Source organism: Marmota flaviventris, chromosome 11 (assembly GCF_047511675.1).
Source record: "Marmota flaviventris isolate mMarFla1 chromosome 11, mMarFla1.hap1, whole genome shotgun sequence".
NCBI lineage: Eukaryota > Metazoa > Chordata > Mammalia > Rodentia > Sciuridae > Marmota > Marmota flaviventris.
The window spans coordinates 86,182,368-86,197,014 of NC_092508.1; the positions used below are offsets into that span (position 1 = coordinate 86,182,368).

General features: G+C 36.0%; 1 protein-coding gene across 1 annotated transcript in view; it reads right to left on the reverse strand.

The window, feature by feature from the left end:
* The window catches only part of Arhgap15 (Rho GTPase activating protein 15), a 630,363-nt gene that overhangs the window by 258,446 nt on the left and 357,270 nt on the right, over window positions 1–14,647 (reverse strand). The window contains exon 9 of the mRNA XM_071619213.1: window positions 1,041–1,163. Coding sequence (XP_071475314.1) covers window positions 1,041–1,163 — 123 coding nt within the window. The remainder of the gene's footprint in view (window positions 1–1,040; window positions 1,164–14,647) is intronic.

Consider the following 14,647-nt stretch of genomic DNA (forward strand, 5'->3'; position numbering starts at 1 on the left):
CTTTCTGAGACCAATTCTAGGGAACTGTCAAGGGTTATTAATTCTTTAGCATTTTGATTGGAGCTAGACCCTATCACTGAATTAAAAGCCCTTTTATTTTGCCATAGTCATGAAAAAATTAGAATTTATGTAAAATTGGGATTGTTTGTGCTGCTAATCTAGTTTTATTTCAAGATGGCAGGTAATCTACAACTGAATCCTTCCTAAGGAAAATAAAAATCTACAGGATAAAGTCTAAGGTAGAACTGAAGATACTAGTACATTACACTAGTATATTATTGTATGAAGTCGATGTGTAGTGAGCCAAATGTGTTCTCAGTATTTCCATTTAACAGATGGGAAAGCTGAGGCTCAGAAAGTTCATAAATTGTTTAAAGTCAGTATGCACAATAGAATAATTGTCAAGGTCTAAATTCTAACTACTTCTAATGCCAGGGACCATGATTTTTATTTTTATGTTTTTATAGTGAAAAGGATGATTTGGTACAGATATTTTTCTCTACCTTGGATATATTTACAAAATTATCTCATTATTTCAGTTTACATTGAGCTCTTGGCCCTTTAGTAGACTGTAGTCATATTTTTATGACAATAGTTTGCCTCAGACTTTCTTCCTAGAACTTATTTTAGACTCTGATTTGGGTGATTAAATAATATTGTTCAAATCAGGACACTTCTGAGGCTACTATTATTAGGTATGCTAGGGACACCAGGACTACACTGGGATGTACTGGCACATGGGACTTTGCAGTCATTTGACCAGGCCACCCACTAGGATACTTCTATTCTGCTTCTGGTACAGAATTCCTATCTGCTGAGTTCAAAACTAGGAATTGTTTTCAATGATCCCATGAGGCCATCTTTGTTTTCTCAGGGTTCCTTTTCTAGACAGCTATTTTTTCCTCTGTTATAGAACAGAAAATTTAATAAGCAACCTAAGAAGAATAAATTATCCTAATGTTCCTTTAGAGCAGATTGGCTGTGGACATGGAGGCACATTCACTTATCACAGTAACAATACAAGTATAAAACTTCTGTACCTTTAATAAGTCCTTTTTCTTGCAGAGTTTTCAGGGAAGGTCTTCGGGTAATAAACTTCTTTAATCGGCTTTTAACTCTGTTTTTGTCGCTTGTATCAGAAGCACTATGATGTAGTCTGAACACTGGAGATTAAAAACAAAGTCAGAGGCTCTCAGTAAATTTCTCCTTTATGATTATTACTTTATGCAAATATGAATAGAAAACAGTAGTTATAGAACAACTACCTGAATTAATAGCTCAGGCCCTTCTCTGTATATAGAGCATATAAGTAAAATTCGACCACATGAAAGTATTAGTATGACTTCAACATCAGGGTGCAATCAGAATATGGGTAGCTCCAATTATACACAATTAATTTTCACTTTCATTCCTTTATATATAGCATAATAACTTTTATCTAAATAATTTTATATCTGTTTAAACACAAAATTATGGTCAGTTAGATTAAAACCCATTATCTAAATTGGGAGGGAATGATTTAGCATTGCTAATTGCAATTAATTCTGATTATATACTACCTCTGAGTAATGCAGGTATTTTTGAAGGCTCTGTTTGTCCAAATAATTTTGTCAATCTTCTATTTTATGTTAATACAAACTGATTTTCTTTATTTTGGAAGCTGATATTTGTTACTTTCATTATTGATGCTCCGTTACCATAAAATTTAGGTGAAAACTGGACACATATTTCCCTCAAACATTTCTATGTCTTCATCAGTTCCCTATTCTCAGCCTTATTTTCAAATTCATAAGTGTGTCAAATTCATTCCTGAACAAATACTTGCTGAATGTCTTAATAATGATCATCAGGTTCCATGCTACAGGCTGTGAATTAAATGAGGAATATAACACATAAGATCTATATTTTCATTAAGCATAGATTCTGTACACATTCAAGGTGTCTTATTATTAGTTACTGATTATAATTTGTTGTATCTCTAAGGTAAAATAGATCCTAACTTGGTTTCTAATTTCTTAACCCACTTGTTCAACAAATTCACATTTTGGGACACTTTATTAGGTATTGTTTTTAAAAAATTCAGTTCTCCTTTACAAAAATCTGCCTCAGACTGTTAGAAGTCTTCCAATATTGGTCAATTGTGGGTATTTTGCAACTCCTTCCTCCAGCTTGGATCACAAAGCAGTTGTAAATTTGAGTTAGCAAGATGGGCAGTTAAGATGAAGTATAAAGCTAGAAAGGGGAGGAGGAAAAGTCATACCTGCATGTTGACTGGGAGAAGGGTGGAGTTTTAATGGTAAATTAGATTCAGAGTTTTGGATAAGACATGGGACTAGGTGCTATGCTATACTGAATCAAGACAACGCAAGAACCAACATACTTTGTATTATCTTAACTAGAATTTCTTGACTATTGATATTTTAGGCCAAGTAGTTCTTTTTGCAGGATGCTATCTCAGGCAGACTGTGTAGAATGTTGAACAGCCTCCCTGGTATCGATCCAACAAAATACCAGTTGCACCCGCCTCAGCTGAAACAATCAAAAATGTCTGTAGACATTTCTAAATGTGCCCTGGGAGGAATGCAAAATTGTTCCATTGAGAATTGCTGCCTTAAACTGATGGGACAAGTTACAGAGTCCACTAAGTTCTCTTTTATTGGTGCTAAACCATCCATCAGCACACTGGGAGAATGCAAAGGAAGTGTGAAAAGCAAAATGAAATCCATAAGTAGCATATGTATAATACACATAATACATACCCAATCTATCACCAATCTATCATAAACTATCTGTTCATTAAACGAATTGGTAATAGGCAACTCTTACCTATTACCTATTACAAGTGAGCAAGGTGAATGGATCTACAGCTAGAAAAAAGTTAGGACTCACTGCTATAGATTAGAACTACCCAACTAGTGTGTCTGAAGAATGGGTTATGTAGTACTCAGCACTCAGCACTCATGGTAATAAAATAGAATCACAGTGATTCTATTTTATTACCATGAGCAGTTCTGTACACTTTGACTATGAGTCTTATGTATTTCTTTCAGTGGGTTTTAAAAATATTGTTATTTTTCTAAGAGGACCTTAACTTCAAACCACTGGAAAAGCACTGCATCGGACAATGCCCTCTACTATGGTAGTTACTAGTCATTTGGGGCTCTTGAGCATTTGGAATGCATCTCTATTTTTTGGTACTTGGACTGAACTGGGAGGTGATTTTTGCACCCCCTTAGTTAATTTTTGCACTGTGTGATTACAAGTTTGTTAAAGTATATGTGGGGTCACTTGGGTGCTGTGGGAAAATGGAAGGAACACATCCTCAGTCCTTTTTACTTATTTATTTTTTTTATTTTGAGACAGGGTCTTACTAAGTTGCTTAGGTCCTTGCTGAATTGCTGAGGCTGGCCTTGAACTTGCCATCCTCCTGCCTAAGCTTCCAGAGTTACTGGGATTATAGGTGTGTACCTCCAAGCCCAGTTTTGGCATGCATCTTGTGATTTATGTTTAAATTGTAATATTTTGGATATTTTCAGCTACAAGAAGTATAGAATTAAAATGTTTTTTTTTTTTTTTTTACTCTTTAAAATAGGCTCCCAGAAGATTTTACTTTACATATATGGCTCACATTATATTAATAGGCAGTGTTGCTAGATGATAGAAATGAATACAAGTTGACATACTATGTACATATCAGTACTGGGTTTAACTGGTATGGATAAAAATGCACCTGGTCTATGTAATCACAATAAATCATATAATAGAAATATAAGGAACTAAGGAATCCTAGAGATGAATTGACCTCAGAGAAAAAGTGCCTTTAGAACCCAAGCAAGCAACTCAGCAAATTAGTGAGACCCTAAGCAACTTAATGAGACCCTGTCTCAAAATAAAAATAAAAGAGGATTTGGCTCAGTAGTAAAGCCTCCTAGGTTCCAAAAAAAAAAAAAAAAGGTCAAACAAATAAACAAACAAAAAAACTACCCAAGAAAGCAAAAATTGCTTTTACAGGATCATGATTATTCTGGAATTAACTATTTCAAAATTGTATGATTGGAAGAACTACTCTGAGCATATTAATATACTATTCCTACATGATACCCTATCAACTTTCATTGTAGGTCTAGCCACTACAATGACTACCAGTGGTGTTATAATCTGCTGTAACAGATAACTGTAGTTAAAGTCCCTCAGGTCTGAGTTCTAGTGATGTAGAAAACAACATCCTGCAAAAAAAAAAAAAGGTGTCTCAGGGTATTTCTGGTCACAAGTCCATCTTTGGAATTGTATGGAACAATCAGTCTAAGTTTTTACAGGTTACCAGAATTTTCTATTTCTGGTCTAACCTCAAGACCTTGTCATTTCCCATGACAGACTGCCAAGAAATTCTGGGTCATTTTGGAGCTAGAATAATGATCTGATGAGGAAGTACTCTGCAAATTAAAACACACACACACATAGACACAGCCTAAATGCTAGATTATGAAAATAATTATGTGGTGAGTTATATCTTTTTGGAACCCCCGAGGTATTCTGTGATAGTATTCTTAATTAGAGAGATATATATGTATTGTTTTCAATACCACCATCTGGCTCCACACATGAGAAATGTCTGTAAGGTGCACTGGCTTTTCAAAAGAAATGGAAATATGTTTTTAAACGCTTTAACTTGTTTCCTTTTCACATGTCCTAAGAAACTTAGCAGTCTTGGATATGATTGTACAGCTTTTTAGCATAGTCAAATTCTTCGAAGTTTCCTGTAATGATGACTTTCCTGAAGACAGACTAGAGCATCAACTTCCATTTCCTGCTGTCATAAATAATCATCCTCAGATGACAAGTCAAATTGCCAGGACTTTGCCATCATTCATTCTGCTCATTTGTTCTAAGAAGAGTTATGCAGAAGGTAAATTCAATGTATGGCTATATATATAAGGAACAGTTTTTAATTAAATAATTTTAAAGTTCTATAAATACAAAATATAAATGTAAGAAATGCATGGTTAAAAAGCAAGGTCCATCACTGGGTCCCTGAAAACTGCAGAGAAATCTTCGAATATTGTGGTTTACAAATCTGATTTTTAACAGCCAAACTTATAAAACAGTTTATGCTTTTCTGTTGTCAAGGGAGAAAAACTTGCCAAATTGTTCATTTTAAGTAAATACAACATAACCAATTAAGGAAAGCAAAATTTAAACACATGCCTATGATAATCAGGACATAGTTTGCTTCTGATTTCACTACTGATTTTAACAGAACAGTGTTCCTTCCATTTTCCCACAGCACCCAAGTGACCCCACACATACTTTTAGAAACTTGTAATCACACAGTGCAAATAAAAGGACACTTTACTGGAAAATACACAGTGTGGTACAATAATCCATCATTTATGAAAAATAGAATTCAGCCTTTTCTTTTTCCTCAGAGATTCAACTACTTTTTGAGGGTGAAGCTTCCTGCAGTTTAAAGATTTATGTTAAGCCAATGAGTAGTTCATTTAAACTTTGTCATTTAAACTTTTTATTTGAAAACGAAAAGAGCTGTAAGAGATATAAATTTAAATTCCAAAGCATTTAATCTGATTTACATAGAAGACTAGAGGAATCACCCTTAATTGTACTTATTTTCACCTCCAGGAAGAGTTAACCTGAATTGTACTAGCTTTTCAAGTTTGCTAGAATTTACTTACATTTTTTTATGATTTTCTTTTTTTTCAATCCATGGATGATCTTTTCTTTTAAGCCCAAATAGAATATTTTTTCAAAGACTAAGAATCTTTAATAACAATATGCAATTTTAGTCTCAACACACATAGGCCAAAAGTATTAACTTTAAGCATCATTCTTAACCAGTTGAAAGATTTAATTGGTGCTAAAGCTGTTCTCACTAAGAAGGGTTAGGATCCTGGGCTTCCTAAGATGCTAGGATAGTGGGCTTTCTAAGATGATCTTCATTTAATAGCATTACATATGAGAATAGGCATCAGCCCAACACAAGCTTTATACCTGACACAGCTACTCGGGTGTTAAAACCACATCTGGAGGTCGGAATGCATATTGTAATGGTGCCTTTGAATATTTATTTTCCTATGTTAAGAATGGAAAGGGAAGAAACACAGTTGTTTGGATGAGGTACATGTACTACCATTCTATTAAGGGTATGGGAACCACGAAAGAAAACCCCCAAATCTTCCAGAATCCAACAGTTTGGATAACATGATCCACAATTGTACATCGGCCAGAACTTTTCTTGCTGGGGACCTTATTTTGAAATATTCCCTTTTCCTGCCAAACTGCTGTTCTTGTGGTATTCCCATGTTACAATTACATGTTGTTATTATTCTTTTTTTTTTTTTCCAATTTGGAAATTCTGGGAGAGCTAATGTTTCAGAAATTCTGCTAAAGAAAAGCAGAGTCATTACCCTTCAGAAATGCTATCCCAAACAGCCTCCCATGCTACTTGCTCTCACTTTCCTGGTGAAGATGCACATAGGGATCAACATCAGGTATATAGAGAGAGTTTTGTTAGCAGCTCAGAGCCCCCAGCACTTTAATCCAGTTCCAGGAGGACACTGGGAGGAAACCAGCAGCAGTTGCTTAGTGCAATCATCTTACCGCACTGCGGTGTCTGGAACAGGAGATCCAGAAAGAAATGACAAAATAAGGTTATGTCAGGCTCTTTATCCCCAGAGATTCCAAAACACTTCTCACAAGGATTACATAACAAAGTACTGAGTTGTCTCTACTCATATTTTCCAAGGCAACCCTCTTGTATTTAGAATTACCCTGTTGTACCACTTTCTAAATTACTTAAATAAGAACACCTTATTCAAAATGGACTGCAAAGAAAAATAAAGTTTATTAAATTTCTCTTCACCCTCTTGCCTGACTTTTTCAAGGAAATATACACTCTTGGGCAAATTCATGGGACTGTAATAAATACTGCTTTGCTTTCTCCAGCATGCAGTTTCAGAGCCCAAAAAAACTGCATGAACTCCCTCTGTTAAAGGGGACAAAAAGGATAGGCTTGGGACTAATGTACTGTTGATCATTTACTATCTCTTAATTTCATATGCTTGATGTAAACAGAAGTCATAATTCCAACCCCCAACTAGCAGCTTATGACACTAAGTTATTAAAAGTTTAAGTTACTTGAAACACAAATATTATTAAATCTGGAAATAATAGAGAGAATGCAGGGCATTTTAACAGCAGTGCTTTGTTTAACCACTTGATTCCCACTTAGACATTGTAGAAATACAAAATAGATGATTATATTCATGACAGAAGGGTATGCATATGTTATATATTCAATGGTCCATATTTATGCTATTTATCAATTTGTGGAGAAATGAGAATTCATATAATGAAAATGTTTAGTTAAATTATTTAGTTTAAATAGTCAAATCTCAATCTAACCATATTTTTACACTTTTAGGGTTAATAAAAAACTGACAAACCATCATTTAGAGGTATGGAAATTCCATGGTTGTTTTTCCCAGTAATATTCGTATCCATATCTTCCAACATTTAATTAATTCATCTGTTTATGTTCAAATTCTTCACTGTTTTTTCATGTAAAGGCATAATATTTTTATTTTGTTCATAATATACCTTAAGTGTGTCTATGTTGATAATGTGTTTCTTTTTTTTTTTTTAATTTTTTATTGTGGGTTGTTCAAAACATTACAAATTTCTTGACATATCATATTCCACACTTTGATTCAAGTGGGTTATGAACTCCCACCTTCACCCCATACCCAGATTGCAGAATCACATCAGTTACACATCCATTGATTTACAAATTGCCATACTAGTGTCTGTTGTGCTCCGCTGCCTTTCCCGTCCTCCAGCCTCCCCCCTCCCCACCTCTCCCCTCCCCTCCCCTCCTCTCTCTCTACCTCCTCCACTGTATAACCTTGAGGGTCTCCTTCCATTACCATGCAATTTCCCTTCTCTCTCCCTTTCCCTCCCACCTCTCATCCCGGTTAAATGTTAATCTTCTTCTCATGCTCTTCATCCCTACTCTGTTCTTAGTTACTCTCCTTATATCAAAGAAGACATTTGGCATTTGTTTTTTAGGGATTGGCTAGCTTCACTTAGCATAATCTGCTCTAATGCCATCCATTTCCCTGTAAATTCTATGATTTTGTCATTTTTTAATGCAGAGTAATACTCCATTGTGTATAAATGCCACATTTTTTTTATCCATATGTCTATTGAAGGGCATCTAGGTTGGTTCCACAGTCTTGCTATTGTGAACTGTGCTGCTATGAACATCGATGTAGCAGTGTCCCTGTAGCATGCCCTTTTTAGGTTTTTAGGGAATAGACCAAGAAGGGGAATAGCTGGGTCAAATGGTGGCTCCATTCCCAACTTTCCAAGAAATCTCCATACTGCTTTCCAAATTGGCTGCACCAATCTGCAGTCCCACCAGCAATGTACAAGTGTACCCTTTTCCCCACATCCTTGCCAGCACTTGTTGTTGTTTGACTTCTTAATGGCTGCCAATCTTACTAGAGTGAGATGGTATCTTAGGGTGGTTTTGATTTGCATTTCTCTGACAGCTAGAGATGTTGAGCATTTTTTCATGTACTTGTTGATTGACTGTATGTCCTCCTCTGAGAAGTGTCTGTTCAGGTCCTTGGCCCATTTGTTGATTGGGTTGTTTGTTCTCTTATTGTCTAATTTTTTGAGTTCTTTGTATACTCTGGATATTAGGGCTCTATCTGAAGTGTGAGGAGTACAGATTTGTTCCCAGGGTGTAGACTCCCTATTTACCTCTCTTATTGTTTCTTTTGCTGAGAAAAAACTTTTTAGTTTGATTAAGTCCCATTTGTTGATTCTAGTTATTAACTTTTCTGCTATGGGTGTCCTATTGAGGACTTTGGAGCCCGACCCCACCGACTGTAGATCGTAGCCAACTTTTTCTTCTATCAGACGGCGCGTCTCTGATTTGATATCAAGCTCCTTGATCCATTTTGAATTCACTTTTGTGCATGGCGAGAGAAAGGGATTCAGCTTCATTTTGTTGCATATGGATTTCCAGTTTTCCCAGCACCATTTGTTGAAGATGCTATCTTTCCTCCATTGCATGTTTTTAGCCCCTTTATCAAATATAAGAAAGTTGTAGTTTTGTGGATTGGTTTCTGTGTCCTCTATTCTGTACCATTGGTCCACCCGTCTGTTTTGGTACCAGTACCATGCTGTTTTTGTTACTATTGCTCTGTAGTATAGTTTGAAGTCTGGTATCGCTATACCGCCTGATTCACACTTCCTGCTTAGCATTGTTTTTGCTATTCTGGGTCTTTTATTTTTCCATATGAATTTCATGATTGCTTTCTCTATTTCTACAAGAAATGCCGTTGGGATTTTGATTGGCATTGCATTAAACCTATAGAGAACTTTTGGTAATATCGCCATTTTGATGATGTTAGTTCTGCCTATCCATGAACAGGGTATATTTTTCCATCTTCTAAGATCTTCTTCTATTTCTCTCTTTAGGGTTCTGTAGTTTTCATTGTATAAGTCTTTCACCTCTTTTGTTAGGTTGATTCCCAAGTATTTTATTTTTTTTGAAGATATTGTGAATGGAGTGGTTGTCCTCATTTCCATTTCAGAGGATTTGTCGCTGATATACAGGAATGCCTTTGATTTATGCGTGTTGATTTTATATCCTGCCACTTTGTTGAATTCATTTATTAGCTCTAATAGTTTCTTTTTTTTTTTTTTTTTTTTTTTTTTTTTTTTTAATTTTTTATTGTGGGTTGTTCAAAACATTACAAATTTCTTGACATATCATATTCCACACTTTGATTCAAGTGGGTTATGAACTCCCACCTTCACCCCATACACAGATTGCAGAATCACATCAGTTACACATCCATTGATTTACAAATTGCCATACTAGTGTCTGTTGTGCTCCACTGCCTTTCCCATCCTCCACCCTCCCCCCTCCCTACCTCTCCCCTCCCCTCCCCTCCTCTCTCTCTACCTCCTCCACTGTATAACCCTGAGGGTCTCCTTCCATTACCATGCAATTTCCCTTCTCTCTCCCTTTCCCTCCCACCTTTCATCCCTGTTAAATGTTAATCTTCTTCTCCTGTTCTTCGTCCCTACACTGTTCTTAGTTACTCTCCTTATATCAAAGAAGACATTTGGCATTTGTTTTTTAGGGATTGGCTAGCTTCACTTAGCATAATCTGCTCTAATGCCATCCATTTCCCTGTAAATTCTATGATTTTGTCATTTTTTAATGCAGAGTAATACTCCATTGTGTATAATTGCCACATTTTTTTTATCCATTCGTCTATTGAAGGGCATCTAGGTTGGTTCCACAGTCTTGCTATTGTGAACTGTGCTGCTATGAACATCGATGTAGCAGTGTCCCTGTAGCATGCTCTTTTTAGGTCTTTAGGGAATAGACCAAGAAGGGGAATAGCTGGGTCAAATGGTGGCTCCATTCCCAGCTTTCCAAGAAATCTCCATACTGCTTTCCAAATTGGCTGCACCAATCTGCAGTCCCACCAGCAATGTACAAGTGTACCCTTTTCCCCACATCCTCGCCAGCACTTGTTGTTGTTTGACTTCCTAATGGCTGACAATCTTACTGGAGTGAGATGGTATCTTAGGGTGGTTTTGATTTGCATTTCTCTGACAGCTAGAGATGTTGAGCATTTTTTCATGTACTTGTTGATTGACTGTATGTCCTCCTCTGAGAAGTGTCTGTTCAGGTCCTTGGCCCATTTGTTGATTGGGTTGTTTGTTTTCTTATTGTCTAATTTTTTGAGTTCTTTGTATACTCTGGATATTAGGGCTCTATCTGAAGTGTGAGGAGTAAAGATTTGTTCCCAGGGTGTAGGCTCCCTATTTACCTCTCTTATTGTTTCTTTTGCTGAGAAAAAACTTTTTAGTTTGAGTAAGTCCCATTTGTTGATTCTAGTTATTAACTTTTGTGCTATGGGTGTCCTATTGAGGAATTTGGAGCCCGACCCCACCGACTGTAGATCGTAGCCAACTTTTTCTTCTATCAGACGGCGCGTCTCTGATTTGATATCAAGCTCCTTGATCCATTTTGAATTCACTTTTGTGCATGGCGAGAGAAAGGGATTCAGTTTCATTTTGTTGCATATGGATTTCCAGTTTTCCCAGCACCATTTGTTGAAGATGCTATCCTTCCTCCATTGCATGCTTTTAGACCCTTTATCAAATATAAGATAGTTGTAGTTTTGTGGATTGGTTTCTGTGTCCTCTATTCTGTACCATTGGTCCACCCGCCTGTTTTGGTACCAGTACCATGCTGTTTTTGTTACTATTGCTCTGTAGTATAGTTTGAAGTCTGGTATCGCTATACCGCCTGATTCACACTTCCTGCTTAGCATTGTTTTTGCTATTCTGGGTCTTTTATTTTTCCATATGAATTTCATGATTGCTTTCTCTATTTCTACAAGAAATGCCGTTGGGATTTTGATTGGCATTGCATTAAACCTATAGAGAACTTTTGGTAATATCGCCATTTTGATGATGTTAGTTCTGCCTATCCATGAACAGGGTATATTTTTCCATCTTCTAAGATCTTCTTCTATTTCTCTCTTTAGGGTTCTGTAGTTTTCATTGTATAAGTCTTTCACCTCTTTTGTTAGGTTGATTCCCAGGTATTTTATTTTTTTTGAAGATATTTTGAATGGAGTGGTTGTCCTCATTTCCAATTCAGAGGATTTGTCGCTGATATACAGGAATGCCTTTGATTTATGTGTGTTGATTTTATATCCTGCCACTTTGCTGAATTCATTTATTAGCTCTAATAGTTTCTTTGTAGAGCCTTTTGGGTCTGCTAGGTATAGAATCATATCATCTGCAAATAGTGATAATTTAAGTTCTTCTTTTCCTATTTTTATGCCTTTAATTTCTTTCGTCTGTCTAATTGCTCTGGCCAATGTTTCGAGAAATATGTTGAACAGAAGTGGAGAGAGAGGGCATCCCTGTCTTGTTCCAGATTTTAGAGGGAATGCCTTCAGTTTTTCTCCATTCAGAATGATGCTAGCCTGAGGCTTAGCATAGATTGCTTTTACAATATTGAGGTATGTTCCTGTTATCCCTAGTTTTTCTAGAGTTTTGAACATAAAGGGATGCTGTACTTTGTCGAATGCTTTTTCCGCATCTATCGAGATGATCATATGGTTCTTATTTTTAAGTCTATTGATGTGGTGAATAACATTTATTGATTTCCGTATATTGAACCAGCCTTGCATCCCAGGGATGAATCCTACTTGATCATGGTGTACAATTTTTTTGATATGTTTTTGTATCCGATTCGCCAGAATTTTATTGAGGATTTTTGCATCTAGGTTCATTAGAGATATTGGTCTGTAGTTTTCTTTCTTTGAAGTGTCTTTGTCTGGTTTAGGTATCAGGGTGATGTTGGCCTCATAGAATGAATTTGGAAGTTCTCCCTCCTTTTCTATTTCCTGAAGTAGCTTGAAAAGTATTGGTATTAGTTCTTCTTTAAAGGTTTTGTAAAATTCTGCTGTATACCCATCCGGACCTGGGCTTTTCTTAGTTGGTAGTCTTTTTATGGTTTCTTCTATTTCCTCAATTGATATTGGTCTGTTTAGGTTTTCTATATCCTCCTGACTCAATCTGGGCAGATCATATGACTTAAGAAATTTATCTATGCCTTCACTATCTTCTAATTTGTTGGAGTATAAGGATTCAAAATAGTTTTTGATTATCTTCTGTATTTCTGAGGTGTCTGTTGTGATATTGCCTTTTTCATCCCGTATGCTAGTAATTTGAGTTCTCTCTCTTCTTCTCTTTGCTAGCATGGCTAAGGGTCTGTCGATTTTGTTTATTTTTTCAAAGAACCAACTTTTAGTTTTGTCAATTTTTTCAATTGTTTCTTTTGTTTCGATTTCATTAATTTCAGCTCTGATTTTAATTATTTCTTGCCTTCTACTTCTTTTGCTGTTGTTTTGCTCTTCTTTTTCAAGGATTTTGAGATGAAGTATGAGATCATTTATTTGTTGGTTTTTTCTTTTTTTAAGGAATGAACTCCAAGCAATGAATTTTCCTCTTAGAACTGCTTTCAATGTGTCCCATAGATTCCGATATGTTGTGTCTGTGTTTTCATTAATCTCTAAGAATTTTTTAATTTCCTCCTTGATGTCTTCTATAACCCATTGATCATTCAGTAACCTATTGTTCATTCTCCAAGTGATGTATGCTTTTTCCTTCCTTCTTTTATCGTTGATTTTCAGTTTCATTCCATTATGATCAGATAAGATGCATGGTATTATCTCTACTCCTTTATATTGTCTAAGAGTTGCCCTGTGACATAATATATGATCTATTTTAGAGAAGGATCCATGTGCTGCTGAGAAAAAAGTGTAACTGCTTGATGTTGGGTGGTATACTCTATATATGTCAATTAGGTCTAGGTTATTAATAGTGTTATTGAGTTCTATAGTTTCCTTATTCAACTTTTGTTTGGAAGATCTGTCCAGTGGCGAGAGAGGTGTGTTGAAGTCTCCCATGATTATGGTATGGTGGTCTATTAGACTCTTGAACTTGAGAAGAGTTTGTTTGACGAACATAGCTGCACCATTGTTTGGGGCATAAATATTTATGATTGTTATGTCTTGTTGTTGTATGGTTCCCTTAAGCAGTATGTAGTGTCCCTCTTTATCTCTTTTGATTAACTTTGGCTTGAAATCTATTTTATTTGATATGAGTATGGACACTCCTGCTTGTTTCCGAAGTCCATATGAGTGATATGATTTTTCCCAACCTTTCACCTTCAGCCTATGTATGTCTTTTCCTATCAAATGCATCTCCTGTAGGCAGCATATTGTTGGGTCTTGTTTTGTGATCCATTCTACTAGCCTGTGTCTCTTAATTGGTGAGTTTAAGCCATTAACATTTAGGGTTATTATTGAGATATGGGTTGTTCTTCCAGCCATATTTGTTTATTTATGTTACTAAACATGGTTTGTTTTTCCTCTTTGATTATTTCCTCCCCCCCTTTACTGTCCTACCTCCCACTGTTGGTTTTCATTGTTATTTTCCATTTCCTCTTCCTGTAATGCTTTGGCGAGGATGTTTTGAAGAGATGGTTTTCTAGCTGCGAATTCTTTAAACTTTTGTTTATCTTGGAAGGTTTTAATTTCATCCTCCATCCTGAAGCTTAATTTCGCTGGATACACAATTCTTGGTTGGAACCCATTTTCTTTCAGTGTTTGAAATATGTTATTCCAGGATCTTCTAGCTTTCAGAGTCTGTGTTGAAAGATCAGCTGTTATCCTGATTGGCTTACCCCTAAATGTAATCTGCTTCCTTTCTCTTGTAGCTTTTAAAATTCTCTCCTTATTCTGTATGTTGGGCATCTTCATTATAATGTGTCTAGGTGTGGATCTCTTATGATTTTGCACATTCGGCGTCCTGTAGGCTTCTAGGATTTGGGATTCTGTCTCATTCTTCAAGTCTGGGAAGTTTTCTTGTATTATTTCATTGAATAGACTTCTCATTCCTTTGGTTTGGAGCTCTGTACCTTCCTGTATCCCAATGACTCTTAAGTTTGGTCTCTTAATGTTATCCCATATTTCTTGGATGTTCTGCTCATGGTTCCTTAACAGTCTTGCTGAGCTGTCTA